The 23,580-nt window shown below is 40.4% G+C and overlaps 3 protein-coding genes across 8 annotated transcripts in view; 1 reads left to right on the forward strand and 2 right to left on the reverse strand.

The window, feature by feature from the left end:
- Positions 1 to 10,512, reverse strand: part of rnf40 (ring finger protein 40) — a 25,570-nt gene extending 15,058 nt beyond the window's left edge. Inside the window, exons 1-13 of one of the 4 annotated variants that reach the window (XM_017310869.1) lie at positions 10,425 to 10,512; positions 9,177 to 9,325; positions 8,194 to 8,361; positions 5,905 to 6,214; positions 5,602 to 5,805; positions 5,362 to 5,468; positions 4,580 to 4,726; positions 3,170 to 3,244; positions 2,981 to 3,100; positions 2,724 to 2,903; positions 1,825 to 1,960; positions 427 to 548; positions 72 to 343 (exon numbers count right to left, since the gene is read on the reverse strand). In XM_017310869.1, coding sequence (XP_017166358.1) covers positions 72 to 343; positions 427 to 548; positions 1,825 to 1,960; positions 2,724 to 2,903; positions 2,981 to 3,100; positions 3,170 to 3,244; positions 4,580 to 4,726; positions 5,362 to 5,468; positions 5,602 to 5,805; positions 5,905 to 6,214; positions 8,194 to 8,361; positions 9,177 to 9,314 — 1,979 coding nt within the window. In that variant the 5' untranslated portion in view covers positions 9,315 to 9,325; positions 10,425 to 10,512. Of the gene's footprint in view, positions 1 to 71; positions 344 to 426; positions 549 to 1,824; positions 1,961 to 2,723; positions 2,904 to 2,980; positions 3,101 to 3,169; positions 3,245 to 4,579; positions 4,727 to 5,361; positions 5,469 to 5,601; positions 5,806 to 5,904; positions 6,215 to 8,193; positions 8,362 to 9,176; positions 9,326 to 9,573; positions 9,673 to 9,693; positions 9,760 to 10,424 lie in introns of those variants that run through there. The other 3 variants (XM_017310868.1, XM_008436318.2, XM_017310867.1) reach the window with 3 other exon arrangements.
- phkg2 (phosphorylase kinase, gamma 2 (testis)) lies at positions 9,973 to 16,364 on the forward strand. Of its 2 annotated transcripts, XM_008436316.2 has the most exons (10): positions 9,973 to 10,180; positions 10,382 to 10,485; positions 10,579 to 10,754; positions 11,726 to 11,780; positions 11,836 to 11,925; positions 13,604 to 13,767; positions 13,862 to 13,952; positions 14,630 to 14,783; positions 14,860 to 14,985; positions 15,566 to 16,364. In XM_008436316.2, the coding sequence occupies exons 2-10, from the start codon at positions 10,391 to 10,393 to the stop codon at positions 15,809 to 15,811; spliced, it is 1,197 nt and encodes a 398-aa protein (XP_008434538.1). In that variant the 5' UTR covers positions 9,973 to 10,180; positions 10,382 to 10,390; the 3' UTR covers positions 15,812 to 16,364. The 2 variants fall into 2 exon arrangements, with proteins under 2 accessions (XP_008434538.1, XP_017166360.1); XM_017310871.1 differs by lacking the exon at positions 9,973 to 10,180 and having other exon boundaries at positions 10,391 to 10,485; positions 11,860 to 11,925; positions 15,566 to 15,811.
- Positions 16,347 to 23,240, reverse strand: cfap119 (cilia and flagella associated protein 119). Of its 2 annotated transcripts, none has more exons than XM_008436314.2 (9): positions 20,559 to 23,240; positions 20,252 to 20,286; positions 20,101 to 20,166; positions 19,848 to 20,011; positions 18,860 to 18,930; positions 18,651 to 18,767; positions 17,809 to 17,884; positions 17,683 to 17,739; positions 16,347 to 16,536 (listed from the first exon to the last, which is right to left on the reverse strand). In XM_008436314.2, the coding sequence occupies exons 1-9, from the start codon at positions 20,574 to 20,576 to the stop codon at positions 16,385 to 16,387; spliced, it is 756 nt and encodes a 251-aa protein (XP_008434536.1). In that variant the 5' UTR covers positions 20,577 to 23,240; the 3' UTR covers positions 16,347 to 16,384. The 2 variants fall into 2 exon arrangements, with proteins under 2 accessions (XP_008434536.1, XP_008434537.1); XM_008436315.2 differs by having other exon boundaries at positions 20,889 to 23,239.
- Between the last annotated feature and the right edge of the window lie 340 nt (positions 23,241 to 23,580).

Genomic DNA, 23,580 nt, shown 5'->3' on the forward strand with positions numbered 1-23,580 from the left:
AGGAATATATTTCATAATTAAAATTTTTCCATAAATCAGAAGGAATTTTGGGAAAAACCCAGAAACTTTACTTGAGTTCGACTCGGAGCATCTTCAGCGTGTCCGAGTCTTTCCTCTTCAGCTCGTCGCTGCGCTGCCTCTCTCTCTCTCTTTCCCTCTCCCGCTCTCGCTCGGCCTCTCTCTCTCTTTCTCTCTCTCTCTCCCTCGCCCGCTGCCTCTCCAGCTCCTTCCTCCTCTCCTCCTCTTCCTCCTGGTCTTCTTCTTCCTCCTTTTTAACGTCCATGCCGTCGCTCGTCGTCTCCTCCAGGATCAGAACGCCCGCGTCTCCGCTCTGCGAGCGCAGCTGCCCAGAAACCAGACAGACGGCGGGTTAACAGCGGCGCCACGGCGTTCGCTTCAAGCACCTGATCGATCGCTCCGATCTACCTTATTGATCTCCATCTGCGTCTCCCGCAGCTTCCTCTTGTAGCGCTGCACGTCGCCCTTCAGCTGCAGGTTGTGGTTCTGAAGGCTGCTGATCAGATGTCGCATCTCCCGGTTGATTGGTCCTGAGGAAGCAAAGGTTCAAAGGTCAAAGTGTGAATTTGCTGTTTGTTTTTTTTATCTTAAATGCAAAATTGTTATATTTTGACTCAGTTTTGCCTTCATTACTGCTCTGAGTGTGTTGTTCTTTCAGCTAATGGCCTTTAACAATTAATTGATTAACCCGATTAATTGTTTCATACTTGGCCTTTATTCTAAACCCTCAGTCCTCTTCTCCGTCGCCCCCTGCTGGTCCAGGAGTAGCTTCTTAGATAATCAAAGTAGGTTTAAAGGTTTCCATCAAACTCGATCCACTGTTAGCCAGTTAAGGTCAACAGGATGAACGGAGGATTGAACTGAAACGGCTTTTTCTCGTGACAATACATAAACTGGGTTTAAAGTAACATTTCACTGTGATGTCACACAGTGAAGAGGTTTGCTGTGAGGTTATGGCACAACTTTCTGTTTTTTACTTCTCTTATTGTTCTTATGGCATCATTTCATTCAGGCCTGGACACTAAATCAATCATTTATACTGGTGATCATACAGGTGATCAATACCAACAGATGAAACATCTGATAGAATATTTAATATTTGAAATATTCCAGGTTTGTGCAATCTACTAACTCTCTCCCTCTTTGGTTGCCTAGCAACCTGATGGGCAAGAAGCTGTTTCAAAGCTGCAGCATCTACTCTAAAAACATACATTTTACATACGCATTAAAACTTTCGCTGTCCTAACATGAGACAGATAATCTCTAAAAAAATAATCGATCTCCTCCCTGCTCTGCATAATTACTCCGCTCAGTCAGAAACAGCCACTCAGAACTAGCAGTAATCAGCTAGCCGCCATGCTAACAGGAAGTTTTCATTCAGTAACTCAGGATTGTTTATTGTAATGGATCCTGTATTTGTCTTTGAATGTTAAGTTTTATACTTGAACTTTTTTGGCAATGTTGAGAGGTTTTATTTTGGCTCTTCAGAGCCTCCATATGTTATCAGCCCTCCGGCTAATCCGCCCGATAGCAGTACAATTTGCACAATGCCTGTTTTGTTTGGTTTTTTTCTTGGAAAAAGTTATTAAAAACAAGTTTTTGTCTAAATTAAGGTGAATTCATGGTTCCTTTTTCCACATAATGTAACCGGTAGTGCTTATGATTAAAAAAAATAATCTTGTGATCGGAATCGGCAGGAAAAAACCTGATCGGCACATCTCTACTATTGACTGATATGAGACCTAATTTCCCAGTGTTGTTATAATAAATAGTGCTGTAGATCAGATGGAAACAGCAGACGTCCACCTGCTTGCTCGTTGGCTGCCAGGTTCTGCTCGAACTCGATGCGCAGCATCTCGTACTCCTTGCGGACCTGCGCCAGCGTGTCCTCCAGCTGGATGACTTCGGTCCGCAGCTTCTTCTGCAGGGAAAGCTCGTCGCTCTGACACAGACAGGAAGCCAAAGTCACCACAAACGCACAGAAAAGCTCATTTATTCAGATTAATCGCTCCACAGGCTGTCATTAACCACTATTCATCTCCGTGACCAACTTTGAAATCTTGAAATCTAAATATTCACACCGTTGAGACTCTTGTGTTGTTTTTGTAGCAGAAAGCAGGTGATGTAGTCTCCCAGTACTGAACAGCAACAAAGGGAAACTTAATCCACTGCAGATGCATAATAGCAGCAAATATATTCAGGGGACAGATAAGGTGCCTTTTCTTCTCTAGCTCTCTGGTGTCCACCCCTTTCTGATGCCGCCCTGGGCAACGGCCCATATCACAACCCACCACCGTATGCACGTTTTGAAAACGTTTTATCGTCTCAAACCAGACATGTTTGAGGACTCCCAGTTTTCCAGGTTTTTTTTGTATTCAGGACGGTCTAAAGGCAGCCATCTTGTTTTATAAAGGCAGCCATCTTGTTTAATAAAGGCAGCCATCTTGTTTTAAGCATTCGTTCAGAAACTCTCCATTTCCTGTGGAACGTGTTCGATGAGTCTTTTGTGAAATTTGGAGTTTGAACACCAGAAAGTTGAAAAATGTTCAGTTTTTGCTTCTGTCGAGGAAAACCGTTCGTCGCTGCCGTAACGCGCTGCTGTTACCGAGGCAACGCTCCGCATCAGACCGGCTTTTAGGCCAAAACAGGTTTAATCCGGTTGTACTGAATGTTCAGGTTCATGGTGTGTGTTTACGCGGACTCACCTCCATGTGCTCGATCTGCCGGAGGTGAGCGTTCTTGGTGGTGAGCAGCAGGGCTCTGGCCTCGTCCAGCTGAGTTTTAACTCCCAGAGATTCGTTGTAGAGCAGCGAGAACTGAGACTGCAGACATTTATATTCCGACGTTTCTTTCACGACTTCTTCTGGAATATTTCGCAGGTCCATCTGAAAGATTCAAGGCAGTTTCTGCGTTGTCCGTGTGTTTGTGCTGAAAATGAGCTGTGGATAAAAACGGTGCTGACCTTCAGCTTCTCGCTCTCCCTCACGGCCTCCTGCAGCTCCTGCTGCAGCTTCTCCAGCTCCGCCATGCGGCTGTTCGCCAGCTCCTGGTTGTGCTCCAGCTCCGCATTCAGGCTCTCAAACTAAGACCAAAACAATCCTTTACACGTCTGCAGATCACACTCTGAGACGACTGCAGCGCCGTTCCTCACCTTCTGGATGTTGAGCGTTATCTGCCCTCCGGCTAATCCGCCCGAGCTGCCGGTGCTGCTGTAGCCAGACTTGAGCTGCAGAAACAAAACATGCGTCAGAAAGACGAGACAAAGATCTAAATGTATCTCTTCTTAAGGAACAAACACAATGATGAATTTAGGGCTGAAACGAGTAACGATTCTATAACTAACCGATTAATCGATGCTTGAAGTAACCGTCTAACCATTTAGGAACCGACTGACTAAATTGGAGCATAGAGACTCGAAAAAGGTCATTTGATAAAACAACAACTCAGTCAAAGAGGTTATTAAAACAAAACGGTACAAAAACAAACATTTTGCATTTAAGATAAATTTTTTAAAATATTTTTCTGTAAATATGTAAAACTCCTGGTTCAAACTCAGTAAAAAGCAAATTTTTTCCAAAAATATGAAGAATTATAGAAGAATTTTTGTTTGATTTGAGTTACAACAACATTTAATTTTTCTTTGGGATCAATAAAGTGTTTTTGAATGGAATTGAATTGAATTAAGCACCTTTTGCCATCAGTTAATAATCAGTTAATCAATAAAAAGCAGATCAGCCATAAACCATACTGACGTTCAGTCCGGCCGAAAGCGCTTAGCTCTGCACATGTTGATGTTGGAAGGATCATTTTTAGCCACAGACGCTTCCTGAGCTACAAACGGTCAAACTTTCCCTAAAGGAGTCATCGTTTCAGGAAACAACAAAATGTTTATTTTCTCATTTAAGAAAAGAAATAAATTATTTATGTACATCTTTTGATGCATTTCTAACATTGTATAAAATAAAATTAAGTAGTTAAATGAAAGTTCAAAAGAATGTGACTTTTTTATGCAAGTAATCGATTAATTGCAAGAATAGCAGATTAATCGTCTGAATAACAGATTAATCGTCTGAATAACCGATTAATAACGATTAATTGCAAGAATAACCGATTAATCGTCTGCATAACCGATTAATCGTCTGAATAACCGATTAATTGCAAGAATAACCGATTAATCGTCTGCATAACCGTGTGACGCCTGCATGAGTTCAGACTACATCAACAGAAATCACTGATGTTATTCATGGCTCACATGCCACCAGGCATCACAAACTGAATCATTTACATATTTCTATGCAAACTCATTTTCTAATTCCATGAAATGCTGCAGGAAGCTACAAAACATCAGAGAAAACGGAGGTCAAAAGGTCAGTGCAGGAATAAAACAGCTTCTACTGATTTTGTGCTTTCATACGTTTCTTCCTGCCGGTTCCTCCGTAGATCGGACGTTTAAAAAAGCAGCTGACTCGCCGTGTTCCGGCTCTTATCGCCGTTTGCTCATGGATTGTGGAAAACGGAATCTCAGCCAAAGCCTTTTGGACACAGGTAAGTCCGAACCCACCTGCTCCATGGCCTCCGCCAGGTGTTTGTTGAGCTTCTGCTCCCGGTTGCGAAGCTTCTCGATGTCCCACTGCAGATCCTCCACCGTCGTCTCCATCTCAGACACTTTGGTTTCTGCACTGGTCACTTTGTCCACCCACTCATTGTACTGAGACACGAGGAAAACAAACAACACGAGGAAGCATGAGGACGTGGTAAACCACAGTATAATTAAATGTCATGTTTGGAAATCAGACACGCTGCACACCTGACTGAATAAAGAATAAAACAACAAGTTAATAAATTAATTCAATGTATAAAATATGAGCAGATCCATGGAGCCACTAGGAATAATAAATATAACTTGAAACAACCCAAACAAATTAAATTAAATTAAATGCTTGAACATGATATACAAAGAAAGTTAAAAAAAAAATAAAATACAATCTTTCTACGTTTTCTGGCTTTTAGCAAATAAAAATAATTTTGGTGATTCTGACTAAGAGAAAAAAAAGAAAAGTTTTAGTTCGATTTAACTTCAGTGAAAAATTAAATCTTTATGTGGAACATGAAAAATGTCAGATATTATTATAGAATAATTAAGAAAACAGTATATTTATATACATTAATAATTATAATCCAACATAAAAACCTACATTTTTGTATCCAGTTAGGAAAGGATTAAATTTTACTCGTCCAAATATGTCCCACATTATTTATATTTACGTCACTAATTTTACTCCATTTTAATGTTTCTGCTGTTTCCGGGTCGCATCAGCGGCGCGGCTCCGTCAGGATTCGTACCTCCATGGACATCTTGTGGTGTCGTCCCTGCAGCAGCGTGGTCAGGTCCCTCAGCCGGACGTTGTCCTCCCGCAGGCCGGCCTCCGGCGGCCCGCCCTCCTCACCTGCTGACCACCAACATCATTTTTAGCATTAAAAGGCTACATTTTTGGCCCTTATGACTTTAAGAGTGGGGATTTTGGTTCTTGGTGTAAAAGGTCGGTCTGAGCGCCGCAGCAGCTGAGCCATCGCCATGGTTACCTGCAGCCTGGATAGCCGAGCACATGTCATCAATGTGCGCGTGCAGCCGGTCGAAGACGCGGACCAGGTGGCCGATGGCGTCCTTGCTGAACAGCATGCGGTCCTGCAGGTGCAAGCTCAGCTCCTCCTCGCCGCTCTGCTCCAGCGTGGCCAGGAAACCCTTCGCATTCTCGCTGAGAGGAGGAGGAGGAGGCAGCGACGCATCTGCACACAGCGCAGGACTCATAAAACAAACCGACGGGATTCAACAATCAGATGCTTGGAGTTATAAATGTTTTTTCCCCTACAGAAAAAGCTGCGGACCTGTTTTTGGGTCAGACGGCGGTTCAGTCAGTGGCGTTAACTCGTCTCCTCCAGCAGGGGGCGCCGGCTGCTGCAGCTCGTCCTGGTGATCTTCCTGCCGCTCCTCTGGCTGGAGCTGCTGGTCCGTCGGGCCGACGTCGCTCTGGGCCTCTGGCAGCGGCGGCGGAGGAACCGCCGAGGTCGGCAGGGTCAGAGCGACGCCATTGTCCTCCGTCGCCATGGTTTCCGGCGGCAGGGCCAAGGGCGGGGCGGGGCCAGACGCCAACTCCGGCTCGATGCATTTACGCAAAACTTTGACGTTATCCTCCAGCTGCGAACCAGACAGGAAGATTAAAAAACATTCAGCTGAAGACAAACATTTCAGATTGAACTAAAAGTCTGTTGAAGCAGCTGCAGGTCACATTTCCAGGTTTATTCAAATAAAATCATGTTTTAGCTCCTGCTGCATCCTGGGTGCTTACACTGCAAAAACACTAAATATTACCAAGTATTTTTGGTCTAGTTTGAAATAAGAATAAACTAAATTACAAGCAACTTTTCAGCAACATATAGGAGCTTATTTTAGCCAATAATTCCTCAATTTCAATGGAGAAGTTCTAGTTTAATTGACAGATTATTTTACTTATAACAGGACAGTTTTCATATATTGTAAGTGTAAAAATCTGTCAGAACTTTTTCATTAATATGATGGAATCACCGACTCAGAAAAAGCTCCTATATTCTATTCTTTACGAAGATTTGAATTCATAAACTCTGACCCTCTCCGGCCCTGAATGTGTGACTCGAAACGAGGGGTGAAAATAGGCGGGTAAGGCAGGTACTGCTACCCCTACAAGATTTAGCGGGGGTTAGGGTTAGACCTGAAGAGTACAGTTAGTACCTGCAAGAGAGAGGAGCGTCTGTCTGCTGTAAAACATGAACGGGTTCACTGTGCAGCCGTGGGTTCACCCACTCATCAGCCATGACTGATTAGTTTTTCAAGAACAATCTAAAACACGACTTAATCAGTTAATAAGTAACTTTTTTCCCCATTTTATATTGTTTCTGATCTGTTCTGTTGGAGCAGCGGTGCGATACGTAGATCGCGGAAGGTTTTGAGTCGATCTCGGCTTTAGGTGATAAACTGAACGCCGCCATGAGGCTGAGAGCAGAACGTTCTCCTCTGAGTCCTTATCAAAACGTTCGTAACTTTATTAAAGAACAACAACAAAAAGTCAACAAAACGTKTTCAAATKAWTGACCCAWCAAMAATAATAATCTCAGTGATTATTGTTTCAACAAGGTGTTGCGCAATTCTGTGCGTTTCGGTTCCATAACCAAACTAACCAGCAGATCAGGAGATTAAATTAACTAATCAACCACCGCTGTGTTCATGAGGATTATTAATGATCGCAACATAAATATCAAGCCTGAATGTTATGTTTTAAACGTAATCTCTGGTCGGCTTGTGGAGCGCAGGAGGTTGCCACGGCAACAGGTGTGCTTAAATGACAGAGAAAGACGGAGAGTAAAAAGGTGCGAGTGGTTTAGAGTTAATCACCTGTTCAGGTTGTTTTACCTTTGCTTATCTTTGACCTTTACAGCTGGAATCGAACCTACAACCTTCCGATCGCAAGACGACTACTCTACCCACAGAGCCACAGAATGTTGATGATACTTTCTCCAGAATAATAACCTTTTTCAACCTTTATAGCTCCACTGTTGAAAATGAGGCTCTAACAAATGACAGTGAAATAAAATCCAGTCCAACATCTGGTTTGAGGCGATTCCTCTGGAACCTGTTGGAGGAAAAACATCCCAACTTCAGAAGATGAGCTTTAACCTAACAGAGCTCTGTGGTTCCTCCTGTCAGYATGAGAGTCAGGGTGAGGAGGCGCCATGTTAGGAAGAGAAGCTGCAGGATCTTCAGAACCAACAGGTCATGATGCTGGGCTACTGATTATCCCTCTGTCTGGACACAGGACCAGTAGAACCAGTTTAAAAGATAAAATGAATGGTTATATGCCAGACATGGAAAACTGGGATGCTCTCCATGCCATGATGTTCAGAGTTTAGGTCTCATGGCATCTCAAGGTGTCAACATTGCAGCCAGTGGGCTGAGGGAGGAAATACAGATTTATTTTGTAACAATTCAAGAGCTACCAGCTTTTATCGCTTCGCAAAAAAATTCATCAGCACAGAAACTCCAAAGCACACAAAGAAGCAGTTTATATATATGTGTGTGTGTGTGTATACACTTTTGTCATAGTACCCCCAAGAATTTAAAGCTACTTTCACCCCTGCTCGTACCTGAGACCAGTACCGGTTGACAATCAGCAGGGTCGTGTCGTCCGTAGCCTGCCTCTTCTCCAGCTTTTCTATTTTCTCTCGTAACTCGTCCTCCATCGCCTGCCGTTGCTCCAGCCGCTCGCACAGCTTCTTGTTCTTGAACTGCAGCACCTTCATGTCCATTTCCTCCTGCAAAACAGTCACAAAAAACAGTTAGAGCAAAAAGACCTGAGGAAATAAATGTTATTTTGATCTCAGACATTCATGGGGTTTATTTTTTTTCTGCATTTGTTTTATTGATTGTAGGTTTTTGCTTCTACTTTCTGTAACTGCAGAGTTTTTTGTTTGTAGTGTTTTATTTTTTTGTGTGTTTTGGGGTTTGGTTCATGTGTTTGTGCCTTATGCAAGAAATATGAAGATAAACAGAGAGAATATAAATAAGTTTACACTTCCACTTACAACAAGCTTTAATATGTAAAACAAAACTTTTGACATCCTGTTACATGCAGTGGCATTCTTGTACATATAAAGAAAACATATTTTTTTATATTAAACAAATATTTATTTATTTTTTACATAGTTTAATATGTATTTATTAGACATGTCACAATAACAAATTCTACTGGACAATATAGTGTCGCAGAAGTTATTGCGATAGACGATAATATTGTTGATTTGAGAACATTTTACTGTAATATAATGTAATTAGAACACATTTTCAAAGAATAATAAACTTTATATTATAATGAACTGGAAGACATCTGAAAGTAGCTGAGACCGAAACAGACTGAAGATTTTCATCATCCAGTTTTGGTAGAAAGAAAATAAATCATGCAAATGGAAATTATTGAGCTTGTTTTAATCGATGAACTTATTCATCGCGTCCTTGATTTTAATATTGAATGTTTGTGTTTTACGTGTTGCCATTTGCAACATTTTTTGCTCATATGTGCTGGTGGTGCAGATTTAAACGACAATAATGAAGAGGACAGCCGGTGACCCACCGTGGAGGAGACTCCCGCTATGCGGATGGGCTCGATAAGCGTCGTGGTGGTTTTCTCCTCCTTCTTGCTCTTTTTCTCAGGTGGGCCAGGAGGACTGTCCCCTCCCGAGGGCCGCTTCCCTCCCCCGGCACCCGACATCTTTCCTTCACCTACAGAAGAAAACACACACAAAAACCATTCAAATCCAATGTTACTGCGGCTGAATAACGCAAACACAAACCCAATTCATTTAATAAGAACAAGAAACTGAAAATCGGTTTATTTTACACAGCAAACCTGATTAATCATAAACTAACTCCATGTTTTTGATATTTCAGTTTGACGTTTCCGCTGAATTTATCCTAAAGCTAGCTCCGGGTTAGCCACACAGCTCCCTTTGTGTGGCGCAAATACTCACTTATAATCCCCGTTTTCATTCACTTATTATAAATACGGCTACAAAGCACTGGCTGGATATGTTTTGCATTAACAGAAATAAAAGCAAGCACAGCCAATGAGGAATACCGATGCTACACACCTTTGCCACCAGCGAGTGGGAATATAATTCAGGGGGACGCCACAGGAAATGACGACAGAACGTTTTCTTCGACTACGTTTAAACACATAGAGACATAGCGCCACCTAGGCTTCACCATTCTCTTCGTACTTTATAACTTTGTATTTCATACAAATAAAAATAATAATTTTATAATTTTGCTATATACTCACTTAAACGCAACAAGCTAATTTTCTTTGTAGTTTCGGATCTATGGATCGGACACACGCCCTGCAATCTCATCTCCTGCCACATGGGGGCAGTGTCACTACATCCAGTCGAAACCGGCGAAAAACGATTTGCAGGAATTTGACCAGAATGTAAACATTGCTGCGGATTTAGCAGTGAGTTTTAGTCGGTTTCAGAGCTGCCGGATCACAAACCGTCATGATTTCCAGCGGAGTGGATCAGTTAAACTGACTGGACGTCTTTTATTTGACCGTGTCCTGTTTTAGCTGCTTCCTGCTCGGTCAGTGAACCAACCAAAACGATAACTGGCGTATTTCTTCATTTCCTTTTAAGCGGTTGAGTTTTGTGTTAGCAGTAAACACGTAAAGGGTAAAGTCTGCGTATCGGGATTATTGTAAAACAAAAAGAAAATAAGTGTTATCGGGAGTTAGCGGGGTGTTTGTTGTGAACTGTGACATGTGACCCGAGTTTGTTGCTGTAGATTCACATCATGACCAAGGACATCGTTCTCGGAGATGAATTACCTGACTGGGTGGGGGCGAAGGAGTTCTACCAGAAGTACGACCCCAAGGAGGTGATCGGCCGGTAAGTCCAGCTGAGCAGCCGGGTCAGGACTCAGCGACCCGCCTGGTGGCGGAGGGAACATGATGTACTTTCCGGTGTGTGCTGCTTCTGCAGGGGGGTGAGCAGCGTGGTGAGGCGGTGTGTGCACCGACACACCGGCCAGGAGCTGGCCGTGAAGATCATCGAGATCACAGCCGAGAAGATGACGGCCCAGCAGCTGGAGGAGGTGAAGAGCTCCACCCTGAAGGAGATCCAGGTCCTCAACATGGTGAAGGGCCATTCCTCCATCAGTAGGTTCCGTTCAAACGCCATCAAAACATGGACAAACTATTTCTGTTATCTTTAGAGTTCAATCAGTCCAGTTTATTTTATACCTCATTTCAGCAACAAGTGCTTTACAACATAAAAACACAAGAATAAGACTTCTGACTGCAACTCCAAACATCAGTAATGAAGACGCCACACAGTCAACAACTGAGAAAATCAGTCAACATTTTAAATTTTGCCATCATTTCACATCAAAATGTTGGTCAGTGCCTCTGATTACAACCAGAAGACCCAACAATTATACTGAAGGAAGAGTAGAGCTACTTAAACATATTTCTACTCAAGTAAAAGTGAACAGTAGCCACCCAAGAAATTCCTCAAGAGTAAAAAATATTTGGCAAAATCTCAATTTATCAGTCATTTAATATTTAAACGTTACACGATCAGACGGACAAAAAATATAAAGCTAAGTGGAAGTGTTGGTATTTTAAGGACTAAAATGGCGATAATTCAAATAAATAGAAACAAATAACAAAATCAGGGAAAAGGATATTTTCCCAAATTAGTTTCTTTCCCAAAAAAACAACAACTTAGGAATCTCTAACAGAAACTGCAGCTGTGTGTCTATCTGGTGAGTTTCTGGTTAAAACATGTTTGTTTTTTATTCAGTGGGTAGAAATTCCAGAAATTTCACTCCAGTAAGAGTAGAGATACTTCATAATAAAATTATTCAGGTAAAAGTAAAAAGTACAGCGTAGTAAAAATACTCCTAAAAGTACATTGCTTCAAAAAATGTTACTCAAGTAAATGAGTAAATGTAACTAGTTACTATCCAACTCTGCTAGTTCCAAGCAACACTAATAATAGCAGGTATGTTAGCGTAGCTTTGGAACGACATGTTGGTTTGGGGGCCCCAGTGAAAATCTGCTCAGGGCCCCATAATGCTTTGACCGGCCCTGTTTTTAACGCTTTCTGTTTGTTTGGTTTCCTCCAGTCACCCTGATTGATTCCTACGAGTCCACAACGTTCATATTTTTAGTGTTTGACCTGTGAGTATCAAACAGAGAAATGGGAATATTATTTACATGTGAGAATATTCTGTAGATTTGTGTTTGTTTTTCTGGACAGAATGAGGAGAGGAGAGCTGTTTGACTACCTCACAGAAAAAGTGACTCTGAGTGAGAAGGAGACCAGGTGAGCGCCACCAGTGCTTTAATGTTTCTACTGATTATTGCTGCTATTAAAAACAGAATAAATAATTTTGTGTCAATTTGCTCTTGGCGTCACAGCCTTCAGTATATTAATCGTCTCATAATTTAATTTTATATAATTCAAAACATCTGGCATAAGACATTAAACCGCCTAATCCCCAAAGTAAACAAATATAAAGAATAAAAGAATAAAAAACAAATAATCAGCACAAATAATAAAAACAACTCAACACTAAGTATTATTTTCCTAATTTCCTTCTGAATGTCTCAGAAACTCAGTATTTCTTAAAAATGTACTCTTTCTAACAATAAACGGAGCCACTCCAGGATGCAGATAATAATTTATATCTTAGATGTAAATGAGTAATAAAATAAACAAACTGACAAAAAAATAACAAATACATAAATTAATAAATAGATAACATAAATATTTTTAATATTGTCAGTAACATTTAGGGCTGAAGCGATTAATCGTGATTAATCGATTATTGACAAAATCATAAACTAATTTAGTAATTGATTAATTGGTAACTTAACTCAAAAAGGCAATTTTTTGACAGAATAACAATCAGAGATGTAATTAAGCCAAAATTCTACAGAAATATAAACATTTTGCATTTAAGATGAAAAACATATTTTCCATTTAAAAATTGAATTAAATTATTTGTTTATTTAATGTTTCTAATATTGTATAAAAAAGGTTTAAGTGGTTAAATTAAAAATCTGCAGAATGTGCCAATATCTGATTAATACAAAGAATAATTAATTACTAAAATAATTGTTACTTGGTATGAAGATTTGAAAAATAAGGAAGTTTATGAAGTAATAATCCTAAAATAAATAAATAGGAAAAAGGTTTGAAAAATGTTTGTATATTAAAACAACAAAGAGATAAAACGGCAAATAAAGTTACATAGTTAAACAAAACAACGTGAATTAATTGAAAATACAAAACAATAAAAATAAGCAGTAAAACTGATAAAATCAATGCAAATAAAAGTTGAATGAAAAGGGAAAAAAGTAAAATAACTAGATAAATATGTAATTAATCATTAAAATCCATCAGCCTTGACTGATTTTCAATGGAAACTATAAGCTGTGATGTAAAACCTACTGAGTTTTATAACTTCTTTTAATTAACTGATCAGCGACGCCACATTTCAGTTTGCCTCTAAGAGTCAAACTGCTCCGTTAATAAATCCAGAAGGTCACCGGCTGTGACCTTGATGAAAACAGGAAGGTCGTTTCTGAGGGGGAGTAAAGATGGCCGCCTGTTGCTCCACAGCAAATGAGCTGAACCCTCAACATTTATCTGTTTACAGGAAGATCATTTACTTTGGGTTTCACTGACTGCAACTCCAAACACCAGTAATAAACTATTTGACTGTATGCATAAAATAATTAAATATAATGAAGCACAAATGTTTCTATTTTTGTAGTTTTGGGTTCATTACTGCTCTTACTGTGTTGTTCTTTCAGCAAATTTTTTTTTTGAGTGTTTAGTTAACGATTAATCGATTCCCCCCGATTAATCGTGCTAATCGTTCCAATCGATTCCCCCCGATTAATCGTGCTAATCGTTCCAGCCCTAATGGTTGTGATCGCTGGTTAGTTCTCAGACAGTGAATGGGAGGCATGAGCCGGTGTGTTTGTGTCACCAGGAGCATCATGCGCGCCCTGCTGGAGGCGGTGCAGTACCTGCACTCCCTCAGCATCGTCCACCGGGACCTGAAGCCGGAGAACATCCTGCTGGACGATCACGGACACATCAAGCTGTCCGACTTCGGCTTCTCTGTGCAGCTGCAGCCTGGACAGAAGCTCAGAGGTAACCTGGAGATTCCACCCAGCAGCTCAGAAACAGAAACACTGATGATTTTATGTCCTGATGCGGTCTGAAACGCTTTGTGTCCTTAAATCAGAGCTCTGTGGAACACCTGGATACCTGGCGCCGGAAATACTGAAATGCTCCATGGATGAGATGCATCCAGGCTACGGGAAGGAGGTGGACCTGTAAGTCTGCTTTCCGCAGCATTTCCCTCAGCTTCCCCTCTGCAAAAACACAAAACCTAACCAAATATTTTTATCTAGCCCTAGTGGAAACATCTTATTACACCTGAAAAACAAGAAAATTAACTTAAAGTAACTTCTCAGCAAGAAATAGGAGCTTCTTTTCAGTCAACCATTCCTTAATAATGATGAAAAAGTTCTAGTTCCACTGGCGCCGTTACCTAGCAACCCCAGGCAAGCCCAGCCCGTTACCTAGCAACCCCAGGCAAGCCCAGCCCGTTACCTAGCAACCCCAGGCAAGCCCAGCCCGTTACCTAGCAACCCCAGGCCTGGGGTTGCCCGTTACCTAGCAACCCCAGGCAAGCCCAGCCCGTTACCTAGCAACCCCAGCCAAACCCGGCCCGTTACCTAGCAACCCAGTTCTAGTTCCACTGGTATATTATTTCACTTATAACAAGACATTTTCCCCACATTATAAGTGAAATAATCTGCCATTGAAACTAACATTTATTTTAATCAATATTAATGAATTATGTACCAAAAACAAGCTCCTATGTCTTGCTGAAAAGTTACTTGTTGGTTTTGTCACATTCTAAGACATTTTATAAAGTAGATAAACGATCCGGTGAGGTTTTGTGTTTTTGCAGTGCTAACCTCTTGTGTTTTGTCCCGACCGTTAGCTGGGCCTGCGGCGTCATCCTCTTCACGCTGCTGGCCGGCTCGCCTCCGTTTTGGCACCGGAAGCAGATGCTGATGCTGCGGATGATCATGGAGGGCCGGTACCAGTTCAGCTCCCCGGAGTGGGACGACAGATCCGACACCGTGAAGGACCTGGTGCGCTCCCCGTCAGACCAGCACGGTTTTATCAGGAGGCGGTTTGGTTTTTAACGTCTGTGCAAACGGCCTTCAGATCTCCAGGCTGCTGGTGGTGGACCCGGCTGCCAGGCTGACCGCAGAGCAGGCGCTGGCTCACTCCTTCTTCAGGCTGTACCAGAGGGAAGACGTCCGTCTCTTCAGCCCCAGGAAGACGTTCAGGGTGAGCCACAGCAGTCAGGAAATAAACTAAAGTTATATCATGATATTTATTTTATTTTAGAAAAAGCCAGGCAGCCAATCTACTATAATACTGATTAAGTTACAGAATTTTATGCACAAACCCGTTTCCTATTGAAAGGGGCGGCATTATGTGGAATCGACTCTTCTGAGTTTTAAATCACGTTATAAAAACATTTTATGAGTTTCACATTTCTACTGAAAATTTTTAAAAAGTTTTTAACTTATCCAAGGTTTTTTTTCTAGAAAATTTTAAAGAAAATTTCCTGAGTTTGAAAAATCTAAAATTTGCTTTGGATCAGTTGAACTTTTTCTTAGAGGAGCACATCCGAGATTAATTTCAAATGCTTTTGTTCTTTCATATTTTTGACTTTTCAAACTGAAGCATTATCATGTTTTTTCTAGAGAATTCTTTAGTTTAATCTCTAAATTTCTGAGTTTTTTGGCTGAAATAATGTTTTTATCTGCAGTGTGGTCCGACGCGCCGTCATTCTACAATAAAAGCAGCTTTGTGACTAAACTCTTGATGACCTGCAGCATCTCTCTCTTCTCGTCCCGTCCAGGTTCTGATCGTGAGCGTTCTGGCCTGCATCAGGATGTACAGCCGGTACCGGCGGACGCGACCTCTGACCCGGGAAGTTCTGGCCAGAGACCCGTACTCGCTCCGCGGCGTGCGGAAGCTCATCGACGGCTGCGCCTTCCGGATCTACGGCCACTGGGTGAAGAAGGGCGAGCAGCAGAACCGGGCCGCTCTGTTCCAGAACACGGCCAAGATCGTCCTGCTGGGCCTGGAGGACTTTGAGACGTAGAGCCGCTGTAAAACCTGAGCCGTTGCTTTTAGTTTGTTTTTATTTAACCGTGTGCATGTCGCTGCCACGTCGTGTTACTGTCTAATTCTGACATGTGCAATTCAGGGATGAGGAAGTGCGACGCCTGAACGCATCGCTGCGGCTTCAAGATGCATGTGTTCATATTCCTTATCTTGTCGATCCAAGATTGTGAGTGAAATGTTTTCATCTGCGATGCACTTTGTAGGGGAGGACATGTTGCACAATAATTTCCATAAGTACACTGTGTATATTTAGACTTTTACCTGCCAGTCGTTGATCTGCAGAAGGAAATTGGAAATGAAAACATTCAGATGTTATTTTAACGCTCAGACTCTCCAGAGTTGGGTGTCGGTACTGTAGGTTACTGTAGTTCTGATTCAGGCATTCCTCAACAACGTAACCACTCACTGATGGTAAAAGCATTCCCGACTCTTTGCTTTGATCATTTCCATTTAAAGTGCCTGCTTCAGGATGTACTGTATGTGAATTCAGATGTTTTACTGACAATAAAACGGATGGTTAAGTAGTTTAATTTAACGTTGGCTGTTCTGGTTATTTTTTGCCTTTCTTGCCGCCTTTGGCGGACTGGGCTTTGCTGCTCTGCTCGGACACCGTCTCTTTGATGCGCTGGTCCAGTTGCTTGGACACCTGCTCCATCTGCTCCTTGACCTCCTGCTCCACCAGGGCCTTCAGGTCCACGGAGGCTGGAGGGGCGACACACAGTGATCGTGCTGTAAACACAGACGGCCATTTTGATAGCCGCCTGATAAAACATCTCTAAGAAATCTTAAAATTATATATGCTATCTGTAAACTTACATTTAACTAATAGTTTATTAGATTAAAACATGTTCCCATCACAGTGGGGTAGCAACTAGTTACATTTACTTGAGTCACTTATTATTGTCATTTTGGTCATTAAAATACCAAAATTTCCACTTAACTTTATACTTTGATATTAACTTTATATTTAATATTTTTAAATATTAAATGATTGACTGATAACGTCCTTTTAGGCCTTTTAATGTTGTAGTTTGACCGCCATCCAGCAGAGGGCGCCGCTGATCATTACTACGCGGAGCCAATTGAAACAAAGATGGCGGCCAGACCGGAACGGCAAAGGCAAACGGTCCGAACAGAGTCCCGTGTGGGACGTTAAATACCTTTTATGCGGTTCTGTTTTGAAATCCAAACGGTAGATAAACTCCACAGGAAAAATTATAACACGATGCCAATAAAAACGGGATATTTTGAGGATTGTAATGAGTTAAATCATAAATGGAGCGAAGTTTTAATATTCCTTCTAGCAACAACAGACGGTACTTCTGCATGAAGGTCACAGTTCATGTGGGATTCACTTTCACATTTTACTCGTTTCATCTTCTATTTTTCTACTGAGCAACTTACGATGTTCCTGTTTTTCTAGTTTAATAATGTGAGAAAACCACAAATTTCTGCTTATTCAGGAAAAAATGTTAACATTTAATTTGTTTTTTTATTAATGTTATGAAAAATGTTGCCTTTATGTTATTAAAATACGGTCGACCTTTTCAACTGAAGAAAAAAACTCCGGTTTTTAAGAAAATTGCCACTTATCAATTTATTAACAGTTGATTGATAAGAATCCAGAAAGGTCTGAAAATCTGCCAGCAGATTATTTCACTTATAACATGAGGATTTTCCTTAGGAAGTACTAATTTTTCATAAATATTAAGGAATTACTGACTCAAAACAGGATCATATTTCTTATTGAAAAGTTAGATATTCGCTCTAGAAACTAAAACTACTTGATAAGATTTAGTTTCACAAATCTTCACCAGAATTTGTAGTAAACTGTAAAAGTCATGTTACTTTCTGCAGTTTCTTCCTCCATGGCCGAAGTTTTCTGTGCCTCAGAAGAATCGTCCCCTGTTTTGGATGAAGAGTTTTTTATTATTCTGTCTCCAGTTGATGCAGGTTCAACAGAGAAATTGTTACCCTGATCAGCGGACTCGTCTGCAGCCAGTCCCTCGCCTCCCTTCCCAGAATAAGTTAAAAGCAGGTCAAGTTTTACCTGTTGGGAGATTTAAAAAGGAGAAAACAATTCAGTGTCAACTTTACTCCACATATTGTCACATGAATGAATCAAAGAAAAGAAATTATAAATCCCAAACTTCTTTTAAAATGTCTAGGTAAGAATATTTTGATATTTGTTTATTCTAATAAAAATGGACACACCAAATTTGTAGAAAAACAAGATTTATTTCTGCTAGATTTATTTGCTAGAAAATGTCTTAATTTCAAAAAGCAAATTAAGTTTCTTCCCAAAGATTTTCTAGATAATTTGTGAGGGAAAAGTTCTGAGATTAATCTCAAAATTTAAACATTTTTGTTAGCACATTTTTTGACTTTTCAAACTCAAAAAGTTCCATGTTTTTCCCTAGATGTGAGTTTTTATAGCATATCTGTGACTTTTCTCTGGATTTTCCTTGTTTTTTAAAAATAAATCTCAAAATTTTTGTTTTTGGCGTTTTTGCTGGTAATTTTTTACTTTCCATGTTTTGCTTTTTTTAAAGAAAAATCTTCGTTTTTTTCTAGTAAATTTTCAACTTTTCAAACTCAGAAATTTTCATGTTTTTTTTTCCACAATCTGATATTTTTTGGCAAAAATGTACTGGGTTTTTTTTTTTTACCTTCAATGGCCCTAATCTGCCATTGAACAGGACAGATTTTTCTCCATATTGGGTGAAAATCATGAAAGTTTGCCACTAAAACAGACCTTTGGGATTTTTCATGCTCCCGTTCTCCCATTGGAAGACGCCGGGCTGAACGGACGTTACCTGCGGGGTGAATATGTACTTGTAGAGTCTGTCGTGCCGCAGGTAATGGTCCTGGATGTAATTTAAAACGCAGTTGACCTCGTCCAGGCTGAACAGCTTGACGCTGAAGGGAGGTCTCTGGTGGAAGAGAGACGAGCGCATGAGGAGGCAACGCGGCGGTGAGATAAAAGTTCAGCTGCGACTAAAATAGGGCTGTTGGTGACACACACCCTGACCGAGTGACACAGCAGGAGGTCGTTGCAGTATTTGAAACATTGCTCAGAGTTGTTGAGAGGAGTTTCTGCAAAATGAAGAAGAATATTTCCCTTAAACACTAATCTAAAAGCTGCTGTATGCAACAAATACGGTTTCAACAAATATGTTCTTACATATTTGGGTAGAGTTCCCAAAAAACTTCAACATACTCAAAGGTCAAAGGTTTCCATCCAAAAAGAGCAAAAGGTTTTGGTAAAAAGTCTAAAGTACTGAGTAACTGATCAAATTATCAATCATTTAGTATTTAAAAATTACATCAGACCGAAATATAAAGTTAAGTGGAAATTACAATAATTCATATAAGTTACAAAAAATTAAATCAGGCAAAATAATTTTTTTCCAGATTCGTTTCTTTAAAAACAGAAGAAACTTTAAGAGAAACTGCAGGTGTGAGTCTGTCTGGTGAATTTCTGGTTAAAACATTTTAGTTTTTTATTCAGTGGGTAGAAAATCCAGAAATTTCATTCCAGTAAGAGTAAAAATACTTCATAATAAAATTACTCAAGTAAAAGTAAAAAGTACAGCGTGGTAAAAATACTTCTAAAAGTACATTTTCCAACAAAAGTTACTTCAGTAAATGTTACTCATTACTACCCAACTCTGGTAATAAGACAGATAAATGGTTTTCCTGTAAGATAAGTTGTCTCTCGCCTTTAGCACGTTTAGCAGCGTACAAGGTTGATTGACAGCGCTAAGCTCCGCCTCCTGGCTCTGATTGGTTGCTTTTGGTGCATTTCTTCAGAGAGGAAGTGGATTGGAGCGATCTTCTCACAGATTATCTGACTCATCACAAACCGTCACGATATGGAGACAGTTTTAACCAATACAACATATTTTAAAATAAAAGTTACAAACTGCACTATTTTCAGTGGATATTTAACCTAAAATATGCAATACAGCGTCAGTGATGCTTCATAATAAAAACAGCTGAGCTTTGCTCACCAATGTTGGCCTCGTGGATGGACTTGATGATGGAAACCAGTGCAGATGTCTGCTCCTTACTGAAGCCCCGCTGCCTACAGAAAAGCACCGTTTGGACGTACAGCTCCAGCAGGACGCCTTTCTTTGGCTCCGGGAGGTCGACAGCCAACACGCTGCACAGGGCACTGCCACACACCAGAGGGAGCGCCGGTTAAAACATGGCGCCTCCCAGGCATTCAGGAGCCAAAGGAAGTTCGACCGTAAACAGAAACACCTTTCCAGATCAGGAACCGACTGGATTTGGTCAATGACCTCCATGTCGTGGAAGCTGATGTCTGTCCTGGGAAGAACAAATCCAGGGTTAAAACCTGACGTTGGGCGATTTTTGGTGTAGATAAACAAAAATGCAATGAAGATGATGTCACCATAGCAACAACTTTGCTTTCAGGTCCCGAGGTACCTATGGAGAACAGGAATCTGTTTTTATTACCTGGGAAAATTAAACTAAGCTAAAAAATTAATCATGGAGAAATACCGTGTCTCTGCTTATTTCTACATGCATTACATAATATTTTAGGTATTTTAGGGCCCTACTTTAACTTTAACTTGTAGGTTTTTGTATCATTTTTGAGGAAAAAACTCAATTAAAACAAAATAACTAAATAATAATTAAAAATAAACGTACAATTCAGATAATAAAGCAGCAGCCAGCTGGCTACGTGAGGAGCTTACCTTAATACTAGTATCCATTTTATTACTTTAATTAACAAACTGCAACAATTCAGAACTAAAAATTAAAAACTGTTAAATACTTATTTGCTTATAAACTTAAAATGACCGTTTAAGACGCCAAAAAAGAAACACAGGGTTTGGTAAATGTTAAATATTAGGATTAGAGGATCTAAAACAGACCGCAAAGCGACTGGCACGTATCTGTTTGAGTCAGTGGTAACCTAGCAACGGCGCTAAGTCAGCTTCCGGTTTCCGGTAACTAAAAAACGGTTCCCCCAAAATATTAGCATGGAAAGAAATAACAGTATGGTTTTATGTAAGTAGACATACAAAAGAATTATGAATAAACACGACGAGGACGTAACATATCTTCCACAGCGACCACCGTGCTCACTGCTGCTAGCAGTTTGAGTCCGTGGTAACCTAGCAACAGCGGCCAGCCAGTTTCCGGTTTCCGGTGTAGCCTAACTAAAAACTGCTCCCCCAAAATATTAGCATGAGAAAAATTAACATTATAGTTTCATTTAAGTAAATCATGAATAAACACGATGAGGACGTAATATCCACCACAAAGATCACCATGCTAATAACTGTTAGCCATCTGAATAAATAAAAATATTTTTTTATTGGCGCCCTAGACAATGTTCAAAGGGGTGGACAGACCAGGTCAGGAACAATGCTAAAATAAACAATAAAAACATATTTTAAAGAATCAATAAAAAATGGCTTCAGCTCAGCAGAACCGTGTCTGAAACCAGTGGCGGCCACAAGGGGTGGCCAGGCGGGGGCCATGGCCAAACCGGGTAAAACGATGGCCGTTGCTCGAGAATCATGTTTAGTTTATGGAAAGGTCATTACATAATCATCACACAGAGTGAAATATTTCCAGGCTTTATATCTTGTAACTTTGGTGATTTTGGCTTAAAGAGACTGAAAATATTCAGAGTCTCTGAAAGTTGAGTGGAAGGAAAAATGTGAGATAAGCCAAAGATAAATGCTGTGTTTAGAGGATTTTGAAGCACAATCCAGGCACGAATCTTTAGGATCATCAGAAAACATAACATCCAGAACCAGAATTCAGGGATGAGCCTGAACTCTGGAGGAGCTGCACAGATCCACAGCTCAGGTGGAACAGTCTGTCAGCACGACTATTACCTGTAGAATCCACAAATCTGGCTTTTATGGAAGTGACAAGAAAAAAAAGAAGCATAAGAGATTAAGTTGCAGTTAACCAGAAAAAAAAAACACGGCAGAGAGAACCTGTCTGCATGGCGGTGGCAGAATCATGATGTGGGAATGCTTTAGATCAGCAGATTTAAAAAAAACCTCAAATATAAAATGCAAAAATTCATTTATTGTAACTTTTTTCTCCCTTTTATTTAGTTTGACCTGCTCAAAAATGAACAAAACTTTTATGGAATCTGTAAATCGCTGAAAACATAAAAAATGTTTTTGTTTTTCTTTTTTTCATCAAAAAAGAAAAACAGATAATTGCCACAAGTTTCTGGTTCAGTTCTTTTCTGTTTTGCTGGCCAAGTTTTTTACTACGATCAACTTGTCGTAAGCGGATGAAAAAAATAATTCCAAGGGCCACAAATGGCCCCTAGACCACAGTTTGGACACCAACTTACACTGCATTTTTAAACTCAGAATCCAGTTTAAATAAATAAACCTCAGGTGGAAACATGCACATGATTTTAATTTCTAAAGACCTTTATTACACTTTAAAATACCAAATATACTTTATTTGATAGAAGAAATTTGCCTTCCGTTGGTTTCGCAGTAAAAACATCTCATGTTTTCACAGTTGACTGATTATTTTTTCTCTCTTGTTATCAGGCAGATGTTCCTGTAAAATCCTTGTTATCAGTGTGACAGCAAAGCGCTTCATGTCATCCAGACGCATCGTATCAGTTTCACCACCACAGATGAAGATGTTTTTTAAACAAACTCCTGCTATCAGATGCTGCAGAGCCGAAGATCAACACATCTCTGGTTGCACAACATGAATATTTCCATCAGCGCTGCAGGTCGAGCTGCTAATTAATAAAAATAGGTCGTAGTTCTGCTGCGGCGAGGCCAGATGAGATGTTTCCGACAACCCAACCCAAACGCAGCAGAGATGACTGTTATCGCTTTGACCTTTGACCTCACGTCCAGTTCTTCTGAAAGCTGCTGTCAGGTTTTTATTTTCCTCCAGATGGTCGTTCTGAATCGTTTGGTCGTTTTCAGGCAGACGGTCTCATCGAACGCTGCAGCTGAAGATCTACAGAATCAGAGGCGCTAAAGGAAGCCGTGGGCCTCGGGGGGTTTATCTGAGCATCGCAGCAGCAGCGCCGCAGCGCCGCAGCCCTGCTGCTGCAGCTGCAGCAGCGTTGCTCAACAGCTCCTCTGTTCCTGCTGCAGCAGCCACCGTGGGACCAACAACACCCAAACTGAGGAAAACTGAAAAAATATTAGGAAGAGCAGCCAAACACTTCACTGAAGTAAAACAGTATTTGGTAAAAAGTTCTGAGGAACCGATCAAATTATCAATCATCTCATATTTAAAAATGATCATCAGACAGACAAAAATATACCAGATGTTTGGTATTTTAATAACGGTTACTAATGGTAATAACTAGTTACATTTACTTGAATAACGTTTTTGAAAAAAATGACATTTAGGAGTATTTTTACTACGCTGTGCTTTACTTGATTAATTTTATTATGAAATATAAATTTATTATGAAGTATATTTGTATATACTTCAATATAAATTTGTATTTTTATATATGCATATGCCAGCTCTGGGCTCTTGGGGGCCCCCTGGTGATGTGGAGGCCCTAAGCTGTTTAACTTGCATATGCTTTGGGCCGGCTCTGACGAGCCCGACTCATAAACGCAGATCTATTCAGTCTAATTCTATGCTTTACTATTTATTTAAAATGTATAATTCATAATTAGATATTCTGAAGCATTTGTTGGTGTTTATGTTTGAGGTAAACTTAATGTTTTTGTTCTATTCATTTCCACTGGCTGT

The sequence above is a fragment of the Poecilia reticulata genome, linkage group LG19, assembly GCF_000633615.1.
Source record: "Poecilia reticulata strain Guanapo linkage group LG19, Guppy_female_1.0+MT, whole genome shotgun sequence".
Taxonomy (NCBI): domain Eukaryota; kingdom Metazoa; phylum Chordata; class Actinopteri; order Cyprinodontiformes; family Poeciliidae; genus Poecilia; species Poecilia reticulata.